Source organism: Petaurus breviceps, unplaced genomic scaffold, assembly GCF_028583685.1.
Source record: "Petaurus breviceps papuanus isolate PSGF00001 unplaced genomic scaffold, PetGlider_PUasm1.0 90333, whole genome shotgun sequence".
In the NCBI taxonomy this organism is placed as follows: domain Eukaryota; kingdom Metazoa; phylum Chordata; class Mammalia; order Diprotodontia; family Petauridae; genus Petaurus; species Petaurus breviceps.
Window position 1 is genome coordinate 454,881 of NW_027187220.1, and position 27,708 is coordinate 482,588.

General features: G+C 48.8%; 2 protein-coding genes across 12 annotated transcripts; both read right to left on the reverse strand.

The window, feature by feature from the left end:
* Nucleotides 1-8,621: 8,621 nt before the first annotated feature.
* On the reverse strand, nucleotides 8,622-18,885 carry CFP (complement factor properdin). 11 transcript variants are annotated; one of them, XM_069108123.1, is made up of 11 exons: nucleotides 18,394-18,885; nucleotides 17,308-17,545; nucleotides 16,835-17,155; nucleotides 16,360-16,698; nucleotides 16,147-16,248; nucleotides 10,752-10,902; nucleotides 10,325-10,500; nucleotides 9,793-9,984; nucleotides 9,273-9,534; nucleotides 9,081-9,192; nucleotides 8,622-8,860 (listed from the first exon to the last, which is right to left on the reverse strand). In XM_069108123.1, the coding sequence occupies exons 2-11, from the start codon at nucleotides 17,512-17,514 to the stop codon at nucleotides 8,695-8,697; spliced, it is 2,028 nt and encodes a 675-aa protein (XP_068964224.1). In that variant the 5' UTR covers nucleotides 17,515-17,545; nucleotides 18,394-18,885; the 3' UTR covers nucleotides 8,622-8,694. The 11 variants fall into 11 exon arrangements, 9 of the variants coding, with proteins under 9 accessions (XP_068964224.1, XP_068964225.1, XP_068964223.1 ...); XM_069108124.1 differs by lacking the exon at nucleotides 18,394-18,885 and having other exon boundaries at nucleotides 9,273-9,479; nucleotides 17,308-18,308; XM_069108122.1 differs by lacking the exon at nucleotides 18,394-18,885 and having other exon boundaries at nucleotides 17,308-18,303.
* Nucleotides 18,886-19,010: 125 nt separating this feature from the next.
* Nucleotides 19,011-20,449, reverse strand: UXT (ubiquitously expressed prefoldin like chaperone). The gene is made up of 6 exons (XM_069108138.1): nucleotides 20,217-20,449; nucleotides 20,036-20,117; nucleotides 19,878-19,945; nucleotides 19,419-19,526; nucleotides 19,268-19,331; nucleotides 19,011-19,166 (listed from the first exon to the last, which is right to left on the reverse strand). The coding sequence occupies exons 1-6, from the start codon at nucleotides 20,345-20,347 to the stop codon at nucleotides 19,113-19,115; spliced, it is 507 nt and encodes a 168-aa protein (XP_068964239.1). The 5' UTR covers nucleotides 20,348-20,449; the 3' UTR covers nucleotides 19,011-19,112.
* Nucleotides 20,450-27,708: the final 7,259 nt, after the last annotated feature.

Sequence of the window (27,708 nt, forward strand, 5' to 3'; positions counted from 1 at the left end):
AGCCTAGGCGAGGATTCCGACGTGCAGGGGCTGTGGGGGTGGCGCTGGCCCTGGTGCTGATGAGGTCGCCGCCAACGCTCGCTGGGCTGCACTGGGACCAGTGAAAAAGGGCGCGGCCCAACCCAGTGCTGCAGGCCCAACCTTTAGCCTCGCCATGTCCCTTCATGTCTTCTGTTGTCTGTCTGTGGCTCTTTCTGTATCTCTGTGTCTATCGATCTCTTTCTTTGTCTCTTTCTTTCTGTGTCTGTCTCTCCCCTACCCCCCCATCTCTGTCTGTCTGTCTGTCTGTCTGTCTGTCTCTCTCTCTCTCTCTCTCTCTCACACACACACACACACACACACACACACACTTCCCCCTTTTTGATTTTATGTAAGCATTTACTGTGTCAGACATGGTGCTAGGAGCTGGAGATAGAGACAAACAATGAAACATTCTCTACCCTTGAGAAGCTGACATTCTACTAGGGGAAAACTTGTTCACAGATAAAGAAATACCAAATCCATACTGAATAAATGCCAATTACTCTATGGGGGGAGCACCGTAATGGCAGGATAGGGATCAGGATGGGTCTCCATGGGCAGGAGACATGATTCCAAACATGAACCTTAAAAGGAGCTAATTATGGACCCAAGAGGCCCAGGTGAGCAGAGAGAGCATTCCTGGCTCACCAAAAAAAAAAAAAAAAAGCCAAGAAGGGATATGGGAAAGTCACCAGAATGTGACAGTGCAGAAGTCTGGATTTTATCCAAGTGGCAAGAGGGAGCCACCAGAGCTTCTTGAGCAGGTGACTGGAAGGTGGTGGTGCCCTGGATGATAATAGAGAAGTTGGAAAGAGGGGAGGGTGTGAGGAACAAAATAACAGCTTCACTTTTAGATGTGGTGAATTTGAGATGCCTATCGGACATTTGCCCTACTGGACATGCAGCCTACTGGGCACCTGGCCTATTGGGCATCTGGCCTACTGGGCATCCAGCCTACTGGGCATCTGGCCTATTGGGCATCCAGTTAGAAATGCCTAATAAGCAGATGCAAATTGAAGACTAGAGCTCAGGAGAGTGACTAGGGCTCGATATGTAGGCCTACAAGAGAAATGATAATTGAATTCATGAAAGCAGATGAGCTAACCAAGAGAGTATGTGAAGAAAGAAGCAATGAATGAGGACCCAGAAAAGAGCCATGGGGCACCTACAGAAAAGGAACCATGGATGATGATCCATCAAAGGAAACTGAGGAATGGCCAGACAAGTAAAAGAACCAAGGGAGAGCAGCATCACAGAAACTCAAGAATGGAGAGTATCCAGGAGAAATGGACAGAGGCTATCAGATCTGTGAAGAGATTCTAAAGAAATAGCCTCAGGGAGAACAGGTTCATTTGAATGCTGAGCTTGTAAGTTAGGCCCCCAAATGTTGAGAAGTAAAAGAAGAAATGAGGGCAGCAAAGGGAGATCACTTTTTTCTAGAAGTTTGGATCTGAAAAGATACAAAGATATGGAATGATATCTTGAGGGGATGTTGGGATCAAATGAAAGTATTTTATAGGTAGGAGAGACCTCGGCAGCATGGAAGGGACCAAGAGGAGGAAGAGTAAGGTGACAAATGATAAAGTAAGCAGAAGATGGTGGGGCACGAGGGGAGGAGCTGGCCCTGGAACCTCCTCATCAAAACACGTGCAAAGGAGGAAACAATGAGACATGAGGCTTGAGGTTTGGAGGAGAATGAATGATTCACAAAGCACTCTACAGACATGCTTGATCCTTGAAACAATCCAGTGAAGCCATTTCATACAAATGAGGAAATGGAAAGTGAAAGAATAGCGGAGTAGCTCAGGCATTCTCCAGACCCAGAGTGCTGGACACTACACCAGCCATATAGGATTTAAAATGGTCATTGTTGTCTTGTGGTCTCCACCACTTTCATGTCTGAATACTATACCACTTCCCTCTTGCTTATAACAAAGAATAAGAAAACAAAGACACAGGATAAAAGCCAATTCAGCAAAACAAAGCCATGCAACAATTAAGCCTGATGCTTTCCCCAATGTTCCACTGCCCCAGTGCCTCATCTGTTTCTCTAAATTCATGTGCCCATTTATGGCCCAGCAATACTCTATTATATGTATGTACTGTGTTTATTCAGCCATTCTTTAATCAGTGGGCACCCACTTAGCTTCCATTTATTTTCTATTCATATGTTGGTGTCTGTGAGACCTTTCTTTTTGTCCCTGACCTCCTTGGGCTCTATGCCTGGCACAGTGGTTTCTGCATTAAAGGGGAGGGTCAGCCTTTGAGTTTCCCCTACTTTTCTGAGCATAATTCCAGTCTGCTTTCCAGAATGGTTCCTGTCACACAGCCTAGTCTCATCTTTTGTCATCTTTGCTTATTTGCAGGATGTAGAGTAGAATCTTACGGTTGATTTGATTTGCATTTTTCTTATCCTTCGGGATTTGGAGCATCTTCCCTATGCTGGTTAACAGTTTGTAATTCATCTTTTGAGAACTTTCTGTTCATATCTTTTGACCACTCATTAAATGGTTCTGCTTGGTGATCTCCAGCTGCCAGATCATTTCCTTTCACCATCCATCCATCCAGGACCACCATCATGATGTCCTTATGCAAAACAGTCCTCCTTGGCCACTGCTTCACCTCTCAGAATGGAAGCTTTTGGATTATCTTTCTGGCTTGGATCTGTGTCCTTGGCATTTAACTTAGCACAGGTCCTGGCACATAGGGGCAGCTAGGTGGCGCCATAGTGCAAAGAGCACCAGACCTGGAGTCAAGAAGACTCATCTTCCTGAGTTCAAATTCAGCCTCAGATACTTCACCCTATTTGCCTCAGTTTCCTCATCTGTTGGGAGGATCAAATGAGCTATCTATAAAGCACTCAGCACAGTACCTGCCACATAGGGATCTTTAAACACTTATTCCCTTTCTTTCCTTCCCTTCCCCAACTGGACCTAGAAGCCAAGGGGAAGAGTGTGATGCTACATAACTTGCCCTTTTGGGGCCCTGTTTCTATTCTATTTCAGGTCCTGGTTCTATTAACTGAGACCTCCAAGAGATTGGGCTTGTGAAGATTAGGCCAGCAGACTTCCAGCTCTCACTTTTTTTGCTCTTTGGAGGGCAACCGGGGTTAAGTGACTTGCCCAAGGTCACACAGCTAGTAAGTGTTAAGTGTCTGAGGCCGGATTTGAACTCAGGTCCTCCTGACTCCACGACCGGTGCTCTATTCACTGAGCCACCTAGCCGCCCCAAGCTTTGGCACTTCTAACCCATGACCTTAAAGTTAGTGCTCTGTTCCCTAGGAGAAATGATTATATTATATGTTATATGATTATCTTATATTAATAACCAATCATTGAATTAGCACTAAGATTTTTACCCCTTTCTATTTCTTCATCCATTATTCTGCCATTATCTGAAGGATATTGCTGACAATGAGACTTAATTGAACATTATCCTCTATCTTATTCAGACCTCACCCAGCTGGGCAAGTTTAAGTCTGATCAAAAGATCAAGAGATTGAGTCTGGGTGAATTCCAGCCCATTGTGTTCTCCTCAGGCTTTGTCGAGAATTCTGGGGCTGGACTGGGGGAGGGGGTCCTGGGAGTAAAACTGACCTAATCAAAGACCCATCCTCCAGCCCCTCATTAGAATAGGCCCATTTTCATTAGAATGTTCATGCTTCTTATCAACTGTTAGCCAATCATAGGTGACTCTTCCAAGCCCATATAAGTGTCAATAGGCTGCCATGAACCATCTTTTGTAACACAAGCACAGAAGTAGTTCACACCTTGTTTCAGCTCAAGCTTCTTTTGAGCCTTGTATCAAGTCTGCTAAGAAACAGAAAGTGTCCATTGGCCCTGGAGTCAGGAAGACCTGAGTTCAAATCTGGCCTCAGACACTTAACACACTAGCCGTGTGACTTTGGGCAAGTCACTTAATCCCAACTGCCCTCTAAAAAAAGGCAAAAAAGAAGAAACAGAACTTGTGAACCCTAGAACTCATGAACTCCTGCAACAGGAAGGGGAGGAGCTAATGACCATCTATAAGGAGAGGCCCAGGCTAGAAACAACAGAACGGAGAAGAAGACTCCTGTGATGGCAGAGTCAAGAAGGAGAAAACTTGTGGTATCCTGGCACTCTGTGCTGATGTTTGTTTGTGATACTTTGTACAGAAGCCCTGGGACCTTACTAGAAGCCCTGAAAGAGGATTTACTGGTTGTATGTTTACAGAAGTCCTGGATGAGGGTTCTGGAGGTCCTGGGACTGTACTGATGATTTGTGCTTACCTCTTGGACCTTGTTTGTGGGTCTGTGTTGATTTCTATGTTGATGCTTTGTGTTGAGTTCCCAGACCTTGTTGGCGGGTCTGAGTTGATTTCACAGGCAGATAGTGAATTGATTGATGGTGCCGGCAATATGCATGAATATTATTGTGGCTCTGTCAAGCTTTGTCTTCCCAGAAACAGGAACTGTGAAGGACTTGAGGTGGACTGGACACTGTGAACTTCAATATGGAGTGGGAACTGGACAAGGAGCTGGACAAGGAACTGGGAGCTGCCTGCCTTTGAACCCAGGTGACAGTTGGAATGGGGACCATGGAAGCTGAGAGCCAGCCTGGAGTCAAGCTGAAAGAAGACTTTACTTGGATACTGTGTACTGACTGAGAAGATTGTGCTTTACTGTGACCTAGGGGTGGAGAACCTTGACTTTTGTACTTTGTGATTGAATTAAGGGTTTTGTAATTGACTAAATGAATGTACTTTGTTTAAAACTATGTGACCACTTTGGTAAAAACTATGTGGCCATCTTAGTGAAAAGTTGTTGAGTTGTGACATGGTGAATGCTGTATTTCAATTTTCTGTGATAAGTTGTAACATTGTGAATGCTATATTTTGATTTTCTATGAATGTTTTGCTCTGATTTGTTATTGAATAGAGAGCTCACAATACTATATAATCAGAACCTTGAAAGCTGTCCACAGCAGCAGTCCTCTGGAAAGCTGCTCATGCATGGCTTTACACCTTTAATTAATTATTCACTAGTCATAATTCATAAACTTGTTAATTCCCCAGAAATTATGTCTCTGGAACTTTTTATATGTCACATCACTATACCATATTGTGTAGCCTAATCCCATCATTCTGCAGAGGAAGAAACTGAGGTCAGGAGAACTAAAATAGTTATAATAACCTTAGTTATCACCTAAGCCTCCCTCCCCACCCCTCAATCACTTTACACAGGACAAAAGTGAGGTCCAGAGAAAGAGGAAAGGACTGACTAGCTGGGAACGTTCAAGTTCCCAGGGGTAGGGGAGACTAGGCTCAGTTAGTCCAATCACCTGATTTCACAGAAGACAAAACTGGGGCCTGGGGAGAGGAATGAATGTCCAAGTCTAAATTCAAATCCCTCTGCTCCAGCCAGAACCTCTTTGTTCATCTCTGACTCCCCCACAGTAGACACTCAATTAAGTGTTGACTTTTGAAAACCATTTTTATTGATATCTTTTTTCCAACCTCACCAGAATTCCTCTCCCAGTATCCCCTCACTCCTAGAGAACTATCTTATATAACAAATAATATGTTTTAAAGAGAAAAATAAGCAAAACCAATCAACATATCCAAAACAGCTGTCAATGTATGCAATGCTCCCTAGCCATGGCCCAGGGTGTTAGGGGGGCCATCTTCTCCTGTATCTTCCTCAAGACCATGCTTGGTCTTTGTCCTGCTGCAGCATTCACTTTGAGGTGTTTTCTGTATGGGTGGTGGTGTTGTTGTAGACATTGTATATATTGTTTTCTGGGTGCTGCTTCCTTCCCTCTTCATCAGTTCATGGAAGACTCCTCATGCTTCTCTGTGTTCCACACCCACATCTTTTCTTACTACATAGTAATATTCCATGGCCTTCATGAACCACCATTTGTTTAGCCATGCCCCAGTAGGTGGGCATCAACTTTGTTTCCAATTCTTAGCTATCACATAAAATGCTGCTATAAATTTTTTTGTAGTATGTGAGAACTTTCTAGTTACCTATGGCTCCTTGGGGTGTAATCTCTGGGTCCAAAAGGGCATACTTTTTAGTCACTTGATTTACATAATTCCAAATTACTTTCCAGAATGGTTGTACTGAGTCACAGCTCCACCAACAATGCACTAGTGTGCCTATGTTCCTACAACCCTTCCAACATTGACTATTCCCATCTTTTGACATCTTTGCCAACTTGCTAGGTATGACATGAAACCACAGAGATGCTTCAATGTGCATTTCTCCCATTATCAGTGATTTGGAAAATTCTTTCCTATGGTCATTAACAGTTTGCAATGGCTCTTTTGAGTTTGTCAGTTCGAATTTTTTTTATCACTGCTCAGAGCTTAGCAAGGCATGAGTGACAGCACAAGGGGACTAAGGATTCAAGAGGAAAGTAGAATGTGTCCCTGAACATCCTGGGATTGGTAAAGACAGAAAAAACACACACAGAAATATTACAAAGCTCTGCCCCAAGTGCCATTCAAGCACATACTTCCTCCAGGCAGGCTCCTAGGATCCAACTGTTTAGAGCTAAAAAGGCCCTCAGAAATCTAGTTCAACCCAATCGTTCTGTTAATGAGGAAACCAAGGAAGTCTACAAGGAAGGGGGCAAAGCCAGGATTCTGCTTGGGGTCCTCCAACTCCCAATTCCAAACTCTACCCAGATGCAATCTCTCCTTCTGTCCCACAATGTGCTTCCCCAGGTTGGTGACAGGCCTCTGAGGAATCTTCCTAATGAGACCACAACTTGCAACCAAAAGATCTCTCTGGATCCAGCCCTTTCTAGCTGTGTGACCATGACCATGTCACTTCTCCCTCAGTTTCCTCGCCTGAGAAGAATGATAATGACCCCAGCACAGTATCCTGAATAGAGTCTGGAGGTCTGGGAGCCAATCTCAATCTGGCCACTTAAGTGGTATCTAACTAAAGCCCCTTCCAGTTCAAAACAGGATCCTCATTTTGAGGATCTCCCTCATCAGCACCCACACAAGCTCTCACTCAAACCACCCCTGAGCCAGAGCACTAAAGAATACCAGAACTACACGGGGCACCAGAGATCACCAGGGTCAATTGTTTCATTTGACAGTAGGAGAGATTGAGGCTCAGAAAGGGTGTGGACTTATCCAGGGTACCAGACTCCTTCAGTGGAAGAGTCAGATTTAGATCCAGGTCTCATGATTCCAAATTCCATGCCTGAAGATGGATCATGCCCAGCCCTGGGTCCCTCCTCCTCACTGGCAGAGTATGTATCTGTGTGAGGGATGAAATGTGAGGGGAAAAAGGAGTGGGAAGGAGGATGGGCTGAGGGGGAGGGGAATGAAAAGGAGGAAGTGTAGATGGGGGAACAAATTGCCTACATCTCAACTGGGACTTCCACCCCTCCCTAGTAGACCCTTTATTGCACTCTCCACAGTGCTTGGTGGAGACCTCTTCTCTCACCCTCCCTATAAGATCCGTCTTCTCCCCCAGTCTATATGGCACAAGGTTTGGACCTCCCCCCCCCCCCAGCATCAGCCATTGGCTCCTCCTTTCCTTAGGGTTCTAGACAAGGAATGGGATGGACCATGGCCTCCATTTCAACCTAACTATAGCTACTGGCACTTTCCCTGCTACCCTTAAAGCCCCTCCCTAGACCTTCCCTTTGTCCAGGGACAAACATCACAAAAGGCCTTGGTTCTCATTTCCTCTCCTGTCTCCCAAGCCATCAGGTAAATCTCAATGACCAAATCCAATGGCCTTCTTTCAATCCTCCTCCTTCTGACATTGTAGCAGAGGACACTGTAGCCAACCTTCTCCTCCTGGTTTCTCCTGCTCCTGTGTTACTGTCTATGTCCCACCCCTAACTGGGGGGGAAGGGGTGCTAGCCCAAAGCTTGGTCCTGGGACCAAGGGAGAAATTCTGGCAAAGCAAAAAACAAACAACAAAAAAGATTGCAATAAAAATTATTTTCAAAAGTCAACACTTACTGAGTGTCTACTGTGGAGGAGTCAGAGATGAACAAGGAAGTTCGAGCTGGAGCAGAGGGATTTTAATTTAGACTTGGACACTCATTCCCCTCCCCAGGCCCCAGTTTTGTCTTCTGTGAAATGAGGGATTGGACTAGTTGAGCCTACAGGCTCTTCCTACATAGCATCTCTACAGGTCTCTGTCTCCAGCTCCAGGCTCCATCCTAAGCCCCTCAAACCAACATCACCAAATGCCTGCTGGTCATTTCCACCTGTCTGTCTTAGAAGCAGCCTTACCAAAAGCCACCTCCTTAGTTCAGGAGCCCTCTGCAAATTGCCATTTCTGGCTCTCATGTTTCTCCTAACACATGCAGCAAATGGATGTGCTCCTGGAGAGCAGGGAGAGGGGGTTTTGACTGTCTCCTGATCCCTGGTGCCCGGCAAACAATGGGGATTATTAAGACTATCTGACTGACTGTGTATGTGTGTGTCTGTGGAGAAGCCATTGCCTATGGCCTGAGTCATTCATCCTGCCCTGTCCCCTCCCCTTGTCACAACACACACGGACGCACACAGGCACACAGATCTCTCTAAGCTCAGGCCAGATCTTATCTGCCCTTCTCCAGCACCACTCCCATCAAAAGTCAGACTTTCAGCTGGGAGATCTTGGTTTATTCCCCATATTTCCGCCCCCAGGATGATCAAGGCACACAAAATTCTGGGTCAGGCTCCCTCTGCCAGGGGGTCAGTGCAGGGTGGGGGGTGCAGACACGGTTTCTTCTCTTCCACCTTCCCCCTTTGTCCCTGCAGCTCAGAGCAGCGGGGTCTGGGGCTGCCCCAGAATGTCACATTCTTCTCCCCCTGGCCTTCCACCATGGTCACTGTGGGCCTAGATCAGATATGGACAGTGGTCCTGAGAACCCTAATCTCTCTCAGCCTGAGCCCTAACTGTCCTTCATGGGAGTCATGGACCCACTGCAGTGAGGTTCCTAGGCAAGCCTTGGTCCTTGTCACCCCAAGAAGGTCCCTCACCCTACCCTCTCCTTCTTGAGTCCTGAGGTCCCCTAGGAAGTCCCCTTCCTCCTTCTTGAGGTGGGTCCCCCACTCACGGGTAAGCAGGCAACTTGGCCATGCAGTGACGCAGGCGAGAGCGGGTGGGAAAGGGACCACAGGGGGGTGTACAGAGACCCCAGGGTCCCCAGGCTGTCCAGTAGCCATCCACTGAGGGAGAAAAAGGACAGGGCAGGGTCAGAATCTTGCAAGATAGGCCCAACCAGCCAATCCAGGAAAGGGGCACTTACAGGGGCACAGGTGGATGTTGTAACAATGGCGGGTCTCCTGGAAGCGGCCTGTGCAGCGGCGGCCATTGTAGAGCCGGCCCTCACAGACTCGAGAGCGCTGCTGCTGACCTGGCTTATCCTGACACGCGATGTTGGAGAATGGGAGCCGGGTACAAGTCTCCCAGGCCCCCCAGGGAGCCCAGTGCCCATCGACTGGGCAAGGCTGGCCTGTGTTACACAGGCCATCGCGGATTGCATCTCCAGCACAGTGCGCGCCTCCGTGCTGAGGTGGGGGGTGGTTGCACAGACGCTGTTCCCGGGTCCGACCCAGGCCACAGGTCACTGAGCAGGGGCTAGTAGACCCCCAGGGGCCCCAGCCACCCTCCACTGTAGAGACAGAAGCAGAGAGGATGAGCCTGCCCCAGGGAGCAGGGGCAAGGGGGATGGAGGACAGGAGGGAGAGAATGATGGAAAGAGGGGTGTGGGAAGGAAGGGGAGCTGGGCCCAACCCTGAGGGACCCTAATTCCCCTTAGTACGTACCGGGACAAGGTGGGAGGCCTTTACAGCCCTGCTGCTCATAGGCCTGGCCAATACAGGGGTTCCCAGGGGGCTGGACTGAAGGGGCTGGAGAAGAGCATGTTCTGGTTCTGTGTTGGTTAGGGGCCTGGGGTCCCCCATGACAGGAGGCTGAGCAGACTCCCCAAGGCCCCCAGGCTGCCCAGGCCCCATGTACTGAAACAAAAAGGAGCTCGTCATGTACAGCCTGTCCTTCCCAGGCATGTGTCTAGGGCAGGGCAGGGTAAGGCACTCACTGGGACAGAGGGCCTCTGTGTTACATGGTTCAGTCTCAGTTTCCCCACCAGAGCAGCTGCCCCCACACTTTGGGGCTGGTTGGTCACAGGCCCTTCGGCGGCTCCGCAAACCCTGGGCACAAGTTACGGAGCATGCCGTCCATGACCCCCAGTCAGCCCAAGCACCAGCCTCTAAGAGACAGACAAGGACAGCTGGGATTAGAAGCCAGGCTCTATATTCTTATCCCTTCCAGTCGATGGCTTCCCTGGGCCTGACTCACCTGGACAACAGTCCTGGTCTTGACATGCCTGTAACTCCCAACGAAGGCTCCCAAGCTGCCCCTCCCCAGGGCACAGGCCTCCCTGGCCCAGGCAGCGTTGGTGACGCAGCTGGGAACCCTCTGTGCAGGACATAGAACATGGGGACCAGGCGGACCACGGTGACCATCGTGGGGCCCTGGGGTATGAAAGTGAGGTCACTGGAGTGAGGCCTCCCCGTAGCTCTTCCCCATGAACTTCCTGGAATGCCTGTGCCTGGGTTTCTAGCTCTGCCTTCTTGTGGTCTTGGTGGGTCTGGGTTCTCCCTTCATGTCTCTGCTTCTCTTTCCTCCCTTTCCTTTCCCTTCCCTCCCCCCTGCCACTGTCTCTACACTGCCCATATGCTTCCACCAAGAAGCTGGTGGAATCGTGGCCCAGACACCCCCTCACCCGCAGGCCCAGCAGGTTTGGCTCCCTGGAATCTGGAAGCCGTGGGCGGCATTGAGGCAGCAGGCATCCTTGCTGACACCCTCGCCCAGGAGCCCTTGGCATTGGCTGGAAGCCTCCTCAAAGTTGGAGAAGCAACGCACAGACTCCCCGCCTACGCCAGAGAACACAGCATACATGTCACCTACATTGTGGGAAGGTGGGGAGACTGGGCTAAAATGGGTCCAGGAATGCAGTGCCAATCAGGGAGGAGGTTGGGAGCGAATGTGGGCAAAGAAGAAGAGGCAGAGTCCAGGTTACCTGCCCCATGGGGTGAGAGGACCATGGCGAGGAGGAGCAGCAGCAGCAGCAGCAGCTTGGGGAGACATGGACAGATGGCGCTGAAGGCCATGGCGACCAGTTGGAAGGGAAGGAGGGAACTCCTAGGCTTTAAAGCCCTGCCTCAATCCCCTTTGCCTCTGGGTCAGCCCCCTGACTCAGCAGAGAAAGAGGAAGTCAAGTCTCAAGGAGGAAGGAACTGGAGGAAGAAGGCTAGAATTGGCCTTCCCCAATGGGGCCCTAGTCCACTCTCTCTAGAAGGCTCTCTGCTTGCCAGGATGGTGGCTGCACTGGCTGCCCCCCTCCCGCAAGGTTCCCAAGAGAAGTGTTCTGGGGGATGGGAAGAGGGAGAGGCTGGGAAAGGGTCCCCCCGAGCCCTGAGCAGACTCTCTCCTGCAGCCCCTCTAGCCCCATATCTCTCCATAAAAGTTGGGGTCAAAGGCTCAGGCCAGGGCCAGGGATAATGGTCCTCAATTCCAAAACATTCATAAAGTGCCTTCTAAGGGTGAGGCCTGAGAGCACCAACAAGTGGAGAGGTCAAGGAAGGTTTCCCAGAGGAACTGAACTGAACTTTGTAGCAAGAGCCAGAGCTGAGGAGGTTGGGGATGTCAAGTCAGCTGGCCAGCCACCAAGAGACACAAGCAAATACTGGGTGGAGGGCCTGAGAATTGAGGCCCAGGTGTTCAAGGCTGATTCCAGAGACAGTCCTGGGCCTTTGGGAAATTCTTTTGGCAACTGGATGGAGGACAGACTGGAAAGGAGACCAGTTTAGAGGCTATTATGAAAACTGTGAGTGGACATTAGGGCCTGTGGAGACTGAGCTGCAGATGGGTCAACTTACTAAACTCCAGCAGGTCTGGAGTTTGAGAAAGAGAATGAGAGTTAGGGTATGAAAGATTTATGAGTCATTGGGGCTGCTAGCTGGCACAGTGAATAGAGCACTGGCCCTGGAGTCAGGAGGACCTGAGTTCAAATCCGACTTCAGACATTTAACAAGTACTTACTAGCTGTGTGACCTTGGGCAAGTCACTTAACTCCAATTGCCCTACCTTCCCCCCCTCCAAAAAGAAAAAAAAAAGATTTATGAGTGATCTGTAAAGAGGAGCATGGATGGAAGCTATGGGAGAGGATCTCCTGAAGGGACAGAGGAGAGAAGATGGGCCAGTGCAGAGCCTGCAAATGAGAGAAGCTGCAGTGACCAAAGCCAAGGGTGAAAAGGGGAACAAGAGGATGAGAAAAGGCCACTGGGTTGTCACATCCAAGCTTGAGCTCAGAAGCCACAACACAAAGATTTGAGGAGAAATGGTAGCAGTGACTATAGATGGCTTTGTCTAGGATTTGAGCTGAGGAAGAGAGGAGGTATGGGATAGTGGCTGGAGGGGATGGGAGGACCAAACGAAGGTTGCTTTTGTTTCAACTCTGGAGGTAACTTGGACTCTTGGTAGGCTCTAGGAGGCACAAGGAGCTGGAGAAAGTATTGGGGCCAGCATTGAGGGCCTAGTCTTGGGTGGAGAGGATACCTCTTCCTGTAGAATGTTCTCCATAAAGGAAGAGACTCCATCCTCTGCCAAGAAGGAGGAGGAAGTGGAACTGGACGGCTGGGGCTGGAGGAAATGCAGTCACTGCAGGCTTACCCTCATTTAGATGAGAAAACAGGAATCTGTAGGAGACCTAGAGTCCAAATCATTGTGTAACTAATTTCCTGCACTGATCAGCAGCCAGATGGTGAGTGGGACCCAAGGCTCATGCCTGACTGGCAAGAATAGAGAGTCAAAGGAAGACAATGCGGACTTGGAACAACAGAACTCTAAGACCTACTATGAAGGTAACACACCTGGCCTAAAAGGGAGTGAAGAGGAAGATGGAATTAAGCTTGAGGTAGACAGAAAGAAGCTAGAAGTACACAAGATTTTCATAAGAGAAGATCATTTCCAAGTTCACCATTATGAAGGTCTAAGGATTTAGGTAACCATGAGGGCTACAGTGCTTAGGTAGAGGTAAAGGTTAGGTTAGGCTCAGTCCCAAGATGCAGTCAAGGACAAGACTGAACCTGGACCCAGGCTTCAGAGTTTTGTCGACGATCAGGGCTCTGTCAGAGTGGGGTCACAGTTCTGTGTGGGGCCAGGACCAGAGGCAATGCTGGATTTGGGGTGGGAGTTGGGGCATCTAAGTGCCAGGCCAAGGCCTCAACTCTTCAGCTAAGTTTAGGGCCCAATTCAGAACTAGGGTCAGTTATTAACTCCCAAATCAAACCTCAGGGCTGGGACAGGTGTCATTCTAGGGTCTGGCCTCAAGTCTGCTGCCAGGGCTGAGCCTGGGGCCCAGATCAGACTTAACCTGATGTTGGGACAGTCTTATACTTGGGATCAAAAATTCCACTTCAGTAACAAGCCCGTTATGACCATCACTAAGGTCAACAGTAGTCAACAGTGTGACATGATAACCAAAAAAAGGAAGTATAAACATAGAATGGCAGTGTGTGTGTGAAGGGGAAGGTGACAGGCCCTGGGGAGGACCGACTGCACTTCAGGGCGCCACATTTGGGGGTAGCCATTGAGGAAGTTGGAGAAAATGGAGAGGACAACTGAAGGAAGTACAGGAAAGTAGACTGAGGGGAACTAGATGGGGATAGAATGAGGAGGGGGGGGTGCTTGCAAAGGCACAGATTTAGGCTAGTCACAGGGCAAGACTTGCCAACAATGAGAGGTAACCCAAGGTGAATGGGCTACCTCCAGAGAGCAGGTGTGCTTCCCTCACTGAGGAGTCTTCAAGCAGAAACTCCAATACTTGGCAGATACATTGGACTCAATACCTTGAACTGGGGTGTCAGGGATCAGTCAAGGATCAGCTCTCCATCAGGGGTGAGGGGATTGGGTCAGAGCTTAATGTGAGACCTTAATCAGATTTCCTTCTGAGGAAGGTAAAGGGTAGAACCAGGTTGATGGTTGGTGCCCAGAATTGGGTCAGAGCACTGTCCAGGATATGAAGTAGGGCTCCGTTTGAGGCCAGGACTTTGTGTGGTAGTGGTAGGATGAGTAGCCTACTCTGAGGCTGAGCTCAGGCCTTTTTCTGTGGCCTTCCTTAGGCTTCAGGTTTCAGTTGGGGCCTGGGATTAGGGTTGGCTGACAGAGGTCAGGGTATTGTCTGGTACCAGGTCAGTCTGAGTTGAGAACCAAGTCTGGGTTTGAGGTTGAATACAAAGTCTCAGGATGAGTATAAGTTCAAGGTTCAGAGCACAGGCCAATACTAGGTGGTAGAAGAGAGAGAGAGCCCTAGGCTGAATCAGAACCTGAGTTCAAATCTGACCAAAGACACTTATTAGCTGTGTGACCCTGGGCTAGTAAATTCCCTTTTGTCTTACAGTTTCCTTATCTGTAAACTGAGGATATCAGCCCCTCCCCCCAGGGTTGTTGTGAGGATGAAATGTGATAGTTGTAAAGCATTTAAGACATAATAAGTGATATGTTAAGTGTTAGCTATTAGATCTCTATATACAAAGTGTATATGTGTGTATGTATGTAGATAGGTGTGTGTGTGTGGTCACAGCCTCCCTCCAAACTTCACCATCACCTTGGGGTGGATGGGGGGGGGGGGTAGACTAGAAAGCAACATTCAGGGATTGCACATCCCACCAGATCCCAGGGCCCTCAGCAGGCCACCCAGTGGGAAGGGAAGAGCCTCAGGCACGAGCACCTGGAGGACCTTGACTGTTGGATGCCTTGTTCATAAAGCTTTGGTGTCAAGTAGCCGCCCAAAGCTCGAGGCTGGGTGCCCTGGCCAGGGAGCCCATTCCAACCGCCCCAAGCCTAGTTTCACCCCCGCCCCCAGGAGCTAGGTCAGAGGCCTATCTCAGTCACAAGGAAAACTGGGCCAGACTTTCACTCTCAATCACCACTTCCTGGTTTAAAAAGGTCACAACCCGAGAGCCAGACCCAAGGAAAGGACCTTGTCTTCCCATAGTCAAAGCAGTTCCTTCTCCTGTCCAGTATTTCCCGGATAGCAGCCAAGTGACCTTCCTTTCCTGGAAGTCAAGGCAGGGACGTCACTTCCTCCCATGCTGGGGAGGGGAAAGCCATTCTTCTGTGGTCGGTTGTTCCCCCATAGTTTGGTTTGCTTTGGATTTTCATCAATGAATGAGGCATTTTAAAAGGCAAAAAAAGCAGAGTCAGCTCCTGGCTGCTCGCTCCTGGGACGGGGGTGGGGGCAAAGAAAGGGACACTCAGGCCAGGATCTTCCTCTTTTCATTCAGAAAATCTGGGCCTCGGGGCACCTGAAAATAAAGAAACGCCCCTCTCCCACCTTCTACCTCCATGCACTAAAATGGCCCCAGAGGAAAGCCAGTCTTGCTCCAGGAGCAGGTGGGATTAGGCAGCCAGGGGGCGCCACAGCCCGAAGAGCACTGAGGCTGGGGTCAGAAAGAACAGGGTTCAAATGTGACCTCAGACACTCCCTAGCTGTGTGACCCTGGGTAAGTCACTTCATCTCTGTCTGTCCCGTTTTCTTCATCTGCAAAATGGGGATAAAAACACCATCTACCTCTCAAGGTTGTTGGGAGGACCAAATGAGATCATATTTGTAAAAGGGCTTAGCACAGTGCCTGGAGTCCCCTTCCCTCCCCCTCCACCCCTCCCTGGCCCATTCAGGGACCCACAATCCTCCTTTGAAATAATGCAGTCCTTTAAGTCCCTGGGAAAGAAAGAATCATGGCTTCTGGGGACCTGGGGAGAGGACCACGGGGGTGGAGAGGCCGTCCATGCTGAGTGTGGGGACAGACACATGTGCCTGGGAGCTGCTGCTGCTGCTGGCCGGAAACTGGGAGGAGAGAAAGACAGAGAGACAGAGACAGAGAGAGGAGAGAGAGTGAAAGAAAGAGTGAGTGTGAGAGAATGAGAGGCGAGGGAGAGAATGAGAATGAGTGAAGACTGGGAGAGTCCGGAGATGAGGAGAGACAGATGACAGACACACAGACAGACAGACTGACTAGAGCCCACCAGAGGAAGCCGGGAGGGACAGACACACATGGACCTGGGTGGGTAGAAGTCAAAAAACAAGGATTGACACGCCCCTCCAGGGGCCGCACCTGGAAGGAGAGGCGGGCAGGGCTGCGGGGCGCGATGGGGCTCAGGGTGCTCCAGAAGTGAATGCTGGGGGGCAGCGCACTGGGCGTCAGAAGCACCGGGGTCTGCGGTGGACGGGAGGAGGGCAAGGGACACTGGAGCAAGCCCGCTTAAGCCCCGCCTCGGCCCCGCCCCCAACCTCCCAAGCCCCCCTCCCGACGGCTTCTCCGGCTTACCAGGGCGTGGGAGGGGAGTAGGGAGGGTGTGAGGGCCGGGCCAAGGCCCGACACCGCGGCCGGCTCGGGGCTTGGCCCCAGCGGCAACTCCAAATCGCGGGGTTTGCGACCCTTGGAGGGGGCTGGAGGTTGGGCTTCGGCTGCTGGGGCCGGCGCGGGGGCGGGGTCCGAGCCAGGCGACTCGGCGACCTCCACGCCAGTCTCCATGGCAACAGCAGCCCCCTCCTCCAGAGGCCTCTCCCCCTTCGTCTCGGACGGTAGAAGTAGAGATGCAGCTGCAGCGGAAGCTTCGGCCTCCCCAGCCTCCGCCAGGCCTTCGGCGGGGGCCATTAGGATGACCTGACGACGAGGAAGGAGACGAGACTTAGAACTGACCGAGGGTCATCCTTCCCACCACCATTGGCTCCTGAGTCAGTCCCCTCCCCGCTCCAGGATACAGACACAGACACAGAGGCACAAGCATACACATGCTGACCTGAAGCGGCATTCGGGTTTCTGGGGCCTCAAGGCTGGCTGGGCTGAGTGGCTCCGGGACTGACCGGGCTGGCCTTAGCTGCTGCAGGGACTGGATGGTAAAGGTGGAGTAGAGCCCAGAACGCATGTATTCATTCCGGCTGCTGCGCACAGGGGTGGGAGCAGAGGACCCAATGCTCCCTAGAGAGGCCTTCAGCGGCCGCAGGGGCTCTGGAGGAATCTCAGCCCGGACCTGGCCCTCCTCCCCATCGTGGCCTGGCCCCTCCGGGAAGGACACGAATTTGTAGACGAACTTCTGCCCACTCACCTTTCGGATGATATTCTGGGAAAAGTGGGAATTTGGGGGGCAGGGGTGTTCAGGGGTAGGCCCAGACCCTCCTCCCATGCCCCCCACAAAACCCCTCTCCCAATGGGTTGGCCTCCCCAGGGTAAGCCAGGGATCCCCTGAGCCAGGCCAGGCTGGAGGAAGCACACCTTGTCATAGTAGTAGCGAAGTGCCCTGCTCAGCTTGTCGTAATTCATGTTGGTCTTATTCTTTCGCAGCCCCCAGAGCCGGGCCACTTCCTCAGCGTCTACCAGCTTGAATTCCCCGTCGCTAGATGTCCAAGCTATTAGGTGCCCATTACTCTGTTCCTTCAACAGCTGCAGCAGAAACTGCCACAGGGTCACAGATGGATCCATCACTCCAGACACTGGGTCATGAGCCAGCCAGCTGGTTAGCATGAGGATGGGAAGAGAGAGAGGGCTTTGGATGACTCCATCGCAACTATGAGGCAAAGTGTAGGGGGAGCTGCGGGTCATTAGAGTGGGGATGGCTATCTCAGGACTACAAAGAAAGAGGGGCATGAAGACATAGGGCAAAACGACACCATAAATATGGGGGTGAAATTATGTCATGGACGTGGGGATGACACTAGGCCTGTCCTGGTAGAGAGGGGATATGGAGAACGGGCACAGAATCAGTGCTTGACCCCTTATTCCAGGTGCCACAGATGGAGCCACTAATTAATTTGAGGAATCCGATGAAGGTAGTCATGAGTTTGGCTTATTACTGTGGGTGGACAGCTTGGCCCACAGAATGACAGAGCCATAATGGTAGAATGGAGACTTGAAGGACAGTCATTGAATGTTGAAGTTACAGGAGCACAGGAACATTAACCTGGTCCATCACTGAGAGAGGGGGCGGGGCGGATGGCACTGTTACTGCAGAAAGGGCACCATGAAGGACAGGATGTCTGGGGCGGCCTATTAGCATACAGGGGCTACAGGGGCAGGCGCCATGCAGAGGGACTACGGAATACGGACAGAGGGGAGTTGGTCCGTAACTCCCAGGGAAGGGAAGCCACAGCTAGGGCCATTGCTGCCGACGGGTCGCATGGAAAGCCACAAATAAGGTGCGTCCTCGGGCTCTTAGAAGCACTGGGGGCCTCCGGCCCAGCCTCCCTCCCCGCACAAATGACTCCCCTCCTCCCCCGCCCCCCCCCCGCACCCAAAACAGAGAAGATTCGTCCTTCCTCTGCAAGAGATGCCCTCCCGATTCCCAGGCTGTCCCTGCCTCACCTGTGAGCAACCCGATAGCAGCTCCGGGGAGCGGGGGCTCCATGGGGGAGTCCCAGCCCGGTAGCAGCCACCCTCCCGCCCCTAGTTCCTCCTTCTTCTGCTGACACCGATCCCCGGGCCCTGTCCACTCAGTTGACTCTTATCCAGGCCCGGCCTGGCTTACACCACCTCTCTCCCTCCCTCTACCACCGACTAAGCCTGCCCCGGCCTACAGAAGCCCGGAGCCGGCCCAGAACACCACCGGGGTAGGAGAGCCGGGGCCTGGATGACGTTATCAATCACGTGGCAAGGGAAGGCTGAAGGGGCGGTGACCCGGAGTCGGAGCAACCAAGCAGCCGCCAAGGGGCGGGACCAAGTGGAGTGGCAAATCTAAAGCCACTAATGAGACGCCTTGTGGGCCTGCGCAGAAACGACCCCATCGTTGCACCAAGACTTTCTTCAGGCAGTCTCCGCCCACAGGGAGGGGAGGAGGAGGGAAAGGGACAGACTCCAACGCTACCAAAGAGAAACAGCAAGAGAACAGAGACGGTGGCTCTGCAACTGCAGAGAAGATAATGATAGGGAGGAAGGATGCCCCGTCTCCATGGCAACAAAGATTCTCTCTCCCCCCCCCCCCGCCACACTCCCAGCTTTTATTAAAGGGACTTCTTGATTTCAAGTAACAGAGTTCGAGCCTCAGTAGCAGTCTTATTAGGGCAAAGAAATTCTCAGCATCCTAATCAGTGTCCTGAATGGTCTGGCAGCTCTTGTAGCCCTTGCAGTTCCCGAAGGCCCTAGGAGGAAAGAGAGTACACAGGATCAGAAGAAGTTCGGTTCCAAACCAAGCTTTCACCCAGACACACCTTCCACCCTTCCACACCCCTGCCCTCCTGACCTCTAGCACCAGTCGGATATGGGCCTTGATTCGAGCAGAATCTCGTGTGAGGCTGTCACTGAGCCTAGAAAAAGTGGCCAGAGCTTGTCAGAGTCCCTTTCCTCTCCCTTCCCCGACTCGAGCTGTTCCCCCCAAACCCTGGGAAACCTACGAGGTAAGCAGGCGGCTCTTCCGATCAATGAACCTCAAGGCCTCCATCAATGTCAGTTCCAGGAAGAAGCCATAGCCAAGAGCCACAAATATCCGGGAAGGGTCTGGCCTGGAAGACAGAGGCATTTTTCAAGGGACTCTCTATGAATCTTGTGGTTTCTCTGCATTTGGGATGGTCTCTGGGCTCTGAGATGAAGAGGTGGGGTTGTCCTTCTAGAGCAAGGATTTGTAAACTTCAAACAAATAAACCGACAAAAAAAACCCCTTGGCTATGTGAAATGGCATGGAACTGATCTCCTTTGTAGTCCATATATTCTATTTCATGTACTCAACAACTTTGCTGCAGGCACCAGGGCCCCATAGGCTTCCCTCCACACTGCTCCAGGGTCCATGAGAGTAGAAGCTTAAGAAGCCCAGACCTAGTGTGATCCACTGATTGGGGGGAGGGGGTGGAACTCACACTTCCGCATTCACGTAGAAGTTACACCCCAAATCCACCTGTGTGCGCAGCCTGTGATCCCCCGATTCCTGCGGGAGGGGGGGTGCTTAGAGGGCAAGCAGGGCTTCCGGCCCAAGGGAGCGGATCCCGGGCGCCCCGCCCCGTCCCGTCCCGCTCACCTGGAGTCGCTCCAGGACGTTCTTCAGCTGCAGGTAAGCGGCCAGCTGTCCGTACACCTCCTCTCGCTGCGCCAGCACCTCCCTGGGGTTTGGGCGGACGGGGTGTCTAGGCCCCGCCCGCGGCCGCCCCCCGCCCCGGCCCGCCACGCCCCTCGAAGGCCCCACGCCCCTTCGCACTTACCTTAGGTCTCGCTGCAGGACGTCGCTGACGAAGGTTTCATACTGCAGGACTTTTGCCTGAGACCCCCGTGGGCCCGCCGCCATGCTGGCCACCCGCCTCCTCCTCAGCCCCAGCTCAGACCGCTCGCCCATCAATCCAGCTCAGCCAGCAGTGCCAGCAAAGGGCCGCTTCTGATTTCCGGGGGTGAACCGCAAAGGGTATGCGTCACTTCCTGGCGGTTGTTGCGTCACTTCCTGTCGCGTCTCCGCGTTCCCGGCCCCCCCCCTTCCCGGTCTCGTGGTTGGTTGCGTAACCCCGCGCTCCCGGGTGGGCGGGCGCTGCAGGCTGGGAGCATTCGCAGAAGGCCTGAAGAAGCTGCTGTTTCCGCTGGCGCCCGAAACCCGGAAGTCTCGTCCTCTGACCTTCTCATTGCGAGCCTTTTCGCGGCTTTGGCCCCCTTCTCTTGGAATGCTCTCGCTCATAGGTAGTCAGTAGGACAGCAAACATTCGTTAAGCGCCTACTATGTGCCAGGCACGCTGCACGGAGCATTCCGGCTTCCCTCCCTGTTTTCAAGTCTAAGCTCAGATTCCGCGTCCTGCACGAGGCTTTTCTCGATGCCTCCCACTGCTCGTGCCTTCCCCCTCAGATCGCCTCCCATTGACTATACTCTGTGCTGACATAGCTGTTTGCATCTCGTCCTTCCGGTAGGACTGCGGCTTCCTTGCGAGCAGGAAGCCTGTTTGCCGGGACTTAGCCCAGTGTTTGGCACCCAGTGGTGCTTCATGAATGCACCGCTTGCTTCTAGTGGAGGGTTTCTGAGCACCTTCAAGGGGCAAGGTAGCCAAGACTCCGGAAGTGACTTTTACGAGAGGAGAGATGTCAGGCTAATTACCTCCCCCTCCCGCTCCACACCCCTTTGATGTAGGCTCCCTCTCCCTCAGCCTCCTGTGTCGACTTGTCTAGTTATTTCTGACTCTGGGATTTATGGCCACCAGGCAGGCAGCATAAATTCTTTTACCCCCATATTTTTTAATCTAGATCAAAATAATTGGGAGTCTTGGGAAAATCTTAGCCAGCTGTGTGACTTTCCTCATGATTAAAGTACCTATACTGGACTCAAAATAATAATGGAGAAAAGGGAATCAAAAAATCTTATGGCAGTTTCCACAAAAAGTCCTGCAATAAATATTTTGGTATATCTTTTGGTGTATAAGTACAAAGTGTACAATGGACTGATGTCATACTTGAAGTTCAAATCCTGCCCCAGATACTTTCTAGCTGTATAGCCCTGGACAAGTCATTTAACCTCTGCCTCCCTCGCTTTCTTCATCTATTAAATGGGGGTAATAACACCTATTTCCCAGTATTGTTGTAAGGATCAATCAAATGAAATAACAGGGAAAGTGCTTTGCAAATCTTAAAGTGCTATAGAAATGGTAGCTAATCGTATTCCCAATCTCCATCATTATTACTAAAGACCTTCTTGGGCTATAAGCCTAGTAGGGGAATCTCTGAGTCAAAAGGTATAAATAAGCCTTTTAAGTCACTTGATTTTCAGAATTCCTAATTGTTTTCCACAATGGCCGCACTGATTCATAGCTCGACCAACAATGCAGTGGCATCTTAATTGGCCTTCATGCCTCAGGTCTCTCTGCCCTCTTTAATTCATCCTCTACACTGCTTCCTAAGTGATTTTGCCAGAGTGGAGACTTACCCATATCACTTCCTTACTGGTGAAGCCCCAGTGGCTCCCCAGTATATCTAGGCCTGCAACCTAGGAATCATCCTGGATTCATCTTGCACCCCCTATCACCTCCAGATTCAAATTTTTAAAATTTGGCATTAAAAGCCCTTTGTAATCTACCCCCCAAATACACAACTTGCCAGTATTTTTAGCCTTCCTCCCTATCAAGTTTTCATCTATCTAGTGATACTTGAAGAAGATGTTCCATCTCTTAAGCAGAAGACAGCAGGTTATTTCCTCCACCACAGAAAATTATTAAGACACAAACAGCACAGTTCCTCAGCTTGAGAAAGGGTGTGTCCCATTCAGGCCACATTTTCACTTTATAAAATCCCTATTTGAAGGAATCCTTTTTCCACCTCATAAAAGTTTATGCACGCCCATTAAAGGCCAAGATCCTTTGAGCATGTCAACCGCATATCAAAAAGGTCAGCTCAGCTGCTGTACTGCCAGTAGAGATAGGCAGACTTTCTCCAGGGGCTGTGGTCACCTTTTCCTTACTCAGCCATTTGCAGGTGTAGAAGGCACATGGAGCTAGAAAGAAGGTAATAATAGTGGGGTGTGTGAAGAGTTGGCTAGTTGGGAGAATGGAAGCCCAAGCAGTGGCAACTGCCACCAAAAAAACGGTCCAGGACTCTAGGAGATAGGCTCTTTATGTCAGTATCAGACTTGAGGAGTGTCTGGAGAGATGCTGTGTTGCAGAACTACCCCCTCCCCATGGACTCTCTCAGCATCCCCCCCCCCATTATATAGATATAAATATATAGATATGCATTCTCCTGTGCCAGAAATACTGAATCTCCTTCTACCCTTGGGCTCTCCCACAGACGCCTGACTCCTTTCCATTGACAGAAGTGGAAGAGCCACAAGTATGGTCCATTGCACATATGTTCAGACTTTGCTGCTCAGTTGTGGTGATTTTCCCCTCTCTTTTGTTATTTCCCTCACCTCTCATCTTTACAAACTTTTATTTGTCATGTTGGACAGCTCTCTGTGAGGAGGAGAAAGTACACTTGGGCAAATTCTCCTTGTTGTCATCCACAAAATGGAAACCATAAAACCTTTGCTACTATTAAGAGAGACGCACATTAAGGCAACTCAAAGGTTTCTCCTCACACCTGTCTAAATAGAAAAGGCGCTAAAAGTGAAATAGACAATGTTGGAGAAGCTAAGGGAGGGGAACAGAACTCAGAATTGGTACCACCATCCTGGAAACCAAATTAGAAAAAGTTAGAAAAGTTGCTCAAGTCTTGATGCCTTTGAAGCCAGCAGTCCCACCAATAGGCATGCACCCCATGGAGGTCAGTGGCAGAAACAAAGATCCCTTTTAGACAAAAGCTTCTCTAGGCCCAGACATAAAATGGGTAGTCATTGATTGTTGTTTGGTTGTTTTCAGTCATGTGTCACTCTTCTTTTTTTTCCCTTTTTGGAGGGCAGTTGGAGTTAAGTAACTTGCCCAAGGTTACACGTCGAGTTTTTTTTGTGTGGGTGTTAAGTATCTGAGGCCAGAACTGAACTCGGGTCCTCCCGACTCCTGGGCCGGCACTTTACTCACTGCACCACCTGCCGCCCCCATGTGTGATTCTTCTTGACCCCATTTGGGCTTTTCTTGGCAAAAATACTGGAATAATTTGCCATTTCCTTCTCCAGATGTTTTTAAGATGAGGAAACTGAGACAAATGGAGTTAAGTGACTTGCCCAGGGTCACACAGATGGTAAGTGTCTGAGGCCAAATTTGAATTCAGAAAGATGATCTTCCTGACTCCAGGCCCAGCACTCTATCCAGGAATGACTAAAGAAATTGTGGTATATGAATGTAATGGACTGTTACTATACCATAAGAAAAATCTGGCCAATTTAGAGAAACTAGGGAGGCAAAGGAAGTAGAACATGGAGAATATCCCACACAATCCCTATAATTATGCAAATGAAGGCATCACTGATAGGCATCTGATCTCCATTTAAATTAAATTATCAATCTTCAGTACAGATCTATGGAGAGACTCACTGACATCCTCTAGAAACAAGTGTGTGTGTGTGAGTGTGTGTGTGAGTGAGTGTGTATAAATGTGCACACAATCCCAAGAGCACTTCAGGGAAGAACAGGGAAGGGAAACAGGGGTGTTATACACATAGAATGTTGCAGTTGCTGTCCGTGGTGCTTGCATCTGGTTTTCCTTTACAGTTTTTCTTCATCATCAGAGATCATAGTAACATAATTCAGAAGATGTTTAGTATGATATAATAATCATATGTAAACTTGATTGTTTTTTATTTGAATAAACATTTGCAATATTTGACTCAACACTAGACAAACCCAGTCTAAAATCTAATTCTATATTGAATTTATTTCTGTATTTTGATTTAACACACAATAAAATGAAAATGTTTACTCACAAAAAATATGACAGAAAATGGTAGGAGAATTTGAAAAGCTCTTTTTCTAAGAGATTACATTCATTTTAAAAAGGTGTAACCATCTAACCAATCAATGAAAATAGATAGCTAGGGGGCAGAGCCAAGATGGCAGAATAAAGCCAAAGACTTGTGAGCTCTCCCAAATTCCCCTTCAAACAAATTTAAAATAATACCTCCCATTGAACTCTGGAGCAGTAGAACCAGCCCAGAAGAATTCAGGAGGTTGGCAAGAAAGGTCTCAGCAGAGTGGTGTTGGACCTGGAGCCCAGAGCAGACTGCAGATGAGAACTCACTATCTGATAAAAACTGCTGGGAAACTGAAAAACAGTATGGCAGAAACTAGGTATAGACCAACATTTACCAATAGAGCCCAACACTATATACCAAAATGAGGTCAAAATGGGTATGTGATTTAGATATAAAGGACTATACATAAGCAAAATAGGGAAGCCTGGGATATCTTAAATGAGGGAAGAATTTATGACCAAACAAGATATAGAAAGCAGTACAGAATGTAAAATGAATAGTTTTTATTATATTAAATTTAAAAGGCTTTGCACAAACAAATCCAATGCAACCAAGATTAGAAGGAAAGCAGAAAAACAGAAAATTTTAAAAATAAGTTTCTCTGATAAAAGCCTCATTTTTCAAATGTATAGAAAACTGAGTCAAATTTATAAGAATACAAGTCATTTTCCAATTGATAAATGGTCAAGCAAGAGTGGGGAACCTGTGGCCTCAAGGCCATATGTGGCCCTCTACATTCTCAAATGTGGCCCTTCAACAGAATACAAACTTCACAGAACAAATCTCCTTAATAAAATAAATAAATAAAATGATTTGTTCCATGACCTTTGGATTCAGCCAAAGGGCCGAACTTGAAGACCTAGAAGGTCACATGTGGCCTTGAGGCCACAGGTTCCCCACCCCTGGGTCAAAGATTATGAACAAGTGATGATATGTGGGAAAATTGGGACACTAACACACTGTTGGCAGAGTTATGAACTGGTTCAACCATTCTGGAGAGCAATTTGGAAGTATGCCCAAAGGGCTATAAAACTGTGTGTATGCTTGGATACAGCAATACCATTACTAGGTCTATATCCCAAAGAGATCGTAAAAAAAGGGGGGAGGGAGATGATCTATTTGTACAAAAAAAATATCTATAGCAGCTCTTTTTAGGTGGTAAAGAATTGGAAATTGAGGGGTTGCCTATCAATTGGGGAATGACTGAAGAAATTGTGGTATATGATTGTGATAGAATAATATTGTGCTATAAGAAATGATGAGCAAGATACTTTCAGAAAAACCTGGAAAGACTTACATGAACTGATTCAAAGTAGAGTGAGCAGAACCAGGAGAACACTGTGCACAGTAATAGCAACATTGTTTGATGCTCAGCTGTGAGTGACTTTGCTATTCTCAGCAATTCAAAGATCCCAGACAATTCTGAAGGACTTATGATGGCATATTTCTCTCCAGAGAAGAAACTGATAAAAAAAAAAAAAAACCTGAGAGTCTGGATGCAGATCAAAGTAGATTTTTTAAAACTTTCCTTATTTTTTTTGGCTTGTTTGTATTTTCTTTTGTAACATAACTAATATGGAAATATTTTACATGATTGCACATGTATAATCTCCATCAAATTGTGTGCCTTCTGGGGTGGCCAGGTGGCTCAGCAAGTAAGAGCACCGGCTCCAGTGTCAGGATGACCTGGGGATCAAATCCGGGTTCAGATACTTAGCACCACACCCAGAAATAACTGACCATGTAAACTTGAGCAAGTTACTTAACCCCAATTGCTTTAAAAAAAAATTGTGTGCCTTCTCAAGAAGGGGCATTGAGGGAAGGAAAGAATTTGGAAGTCAAATTTAAAAAAAAAAATTTAAAAATGCTTTTACACATAATTGGAAGAAATATAAAAACTTAAACTGCAAAATAAATAGCTAGTTACAATAGAAAATATTTACTTTTCTACTTACTACTCATTAGTACTATATTAAATGATAAATGTACTTAAATGCAGTTGCATATATTGCTTTGTTTTTAAACAATGTTTCTACATAATACATCCTTTGTAAGGGAAGAATCTACTCAGATTGGAGTTTTGCACAGAAAACTCTATTAAAAGACTGCCCCATATCACCATCCAGTTCACATGAAAATCCATCAGACAGAAAAATAGTCACATGAGTGAAGTATAAGTTGAAATTGAAAAACAGCCTTACTACTACCATGAGGGGCAAGGTAAGGTTTGTTTCTGCAGAATACTTGTGATGGTCCAGGATGGTTCCAAGATGGCTTGAAATGTGCTTGTCCAGAGATCATAGCTTTCAAACAACCTGACGTGTTCTACAAGAATGTTCATAACAGGATGGCTAGGTGGCACAATGAATAGAGCACCTGCCCTGGAGTTAGGAGGACCTGAGTTAAAATCCAGCCTCAGATACCTAACACTAGCCATGTGACCTTGTACAAGTCATTTAACCCCAATTGCCCTGCCTTCCCACCTCCAAAAAGAAAAAACAATGTTCATAACATCTCACTCACATAATTATATGATGGTGGAGGTAAGCTTACAGGGCAATAGAGGGGAACAAGGGAGCTACTCTGGTGCCATGAACATAAATGAAAGTGTAAACGTTTGTCGGATTATCTACTGGGAATTGGTTTGTACTTGAACCTTGTGGCAGTTTAGAAACAACTTGATGACAGGTTGAGAAACTGCAATAGTATGTTCCACTTAGTCACAAGTCAGTTTGATGTGATGGCTTCATGAACACAAAAATCACTGGGCCATTGGGTGCATGATTGTGATAGTTTCAAATCAGTCCAGAAACAAACCTATAATGCTTCAAACATGCCCATACTTGTGGTCACAGAGGAAAAATATATTTGCAACAGAATTATTTACTGCTTATGGCACCATTAAAGAATTTTTAGTGGAACACCTTAGCCCATCATCACAAACCACTTATGTGGGAACCACTGGCCTAAGCAAATGTCCAAGCAGGTTTCTGTTTTGGAATGGAAAGAAGTATAATCATGAAACCGACTCTTTTATAACTTTACTCGTCAAATCACTATTAGAAAAATGCAAATGTCTGGCCCAAGCAGGCATTGGGGCCCAAACAAAGCCTGAAGCCCACTGTGACCCCACTGACCCAGGGTGTTCACTGTTTGTTCAGCAAAAGTGCCAACAAGGCACCATCATGGATGTACTAGTAGAGGATGACATCTGTGTTCTGAACCATGAAAAGACTCAAAGGAAAAATAATCATTACTTCTATGTCAATCTATGCAGGAGATGAGTCTATGGTTTCATGCTTTGCCCTTGTCACTGCATATGA

Bases quoted from the DNA above. Each gene is read 5' to 3' on its own strand.
- CFP (XM_069108122.1), bottom strand. From the start codon at position 17,679: ATGCCCCTCTTTCTTTGTAGTCCTGAGATAGCCATCCCCACTCTAATG. The intron at 16,699-16,834 runs GTCAGCATGTGT...CCTCGTCGTCAG, and splicing joins AAACCCGAATGCCGCTTCAG to GTCATCCTAATGGCCCCCGC. The intron at 16,249-16,359 runs GTAAGCCGGAGA...CGTCCACCGCAG, and splicing joins TACTCCCCTCCCACGCCCTG to ACCCCGGTGCTTCTGACGCC.
- UXT (XM_069108138.1), bottom strand. From the start codon at position 20,347: ATGGGCGAGCGGTCTGAGCTGGGGCTGAGGAGGAGGCGGGTGGCCAGC. The intron at 19,332-19,418 runs GTAGGTTTCCCA...CACTTTTTCTAG, and splicing joins AAGAGCCGCCTGCTTACCTC to GCTCAGTGACAGCCTCACAC. The intron at 19,167-19,267 runs GTCAGGAGGGCA...CTTTCCTCCTAG, and splicing joins ATATCCGACTGGTGCTAGAG to GGCCTTCGGGAACTGCAAGG.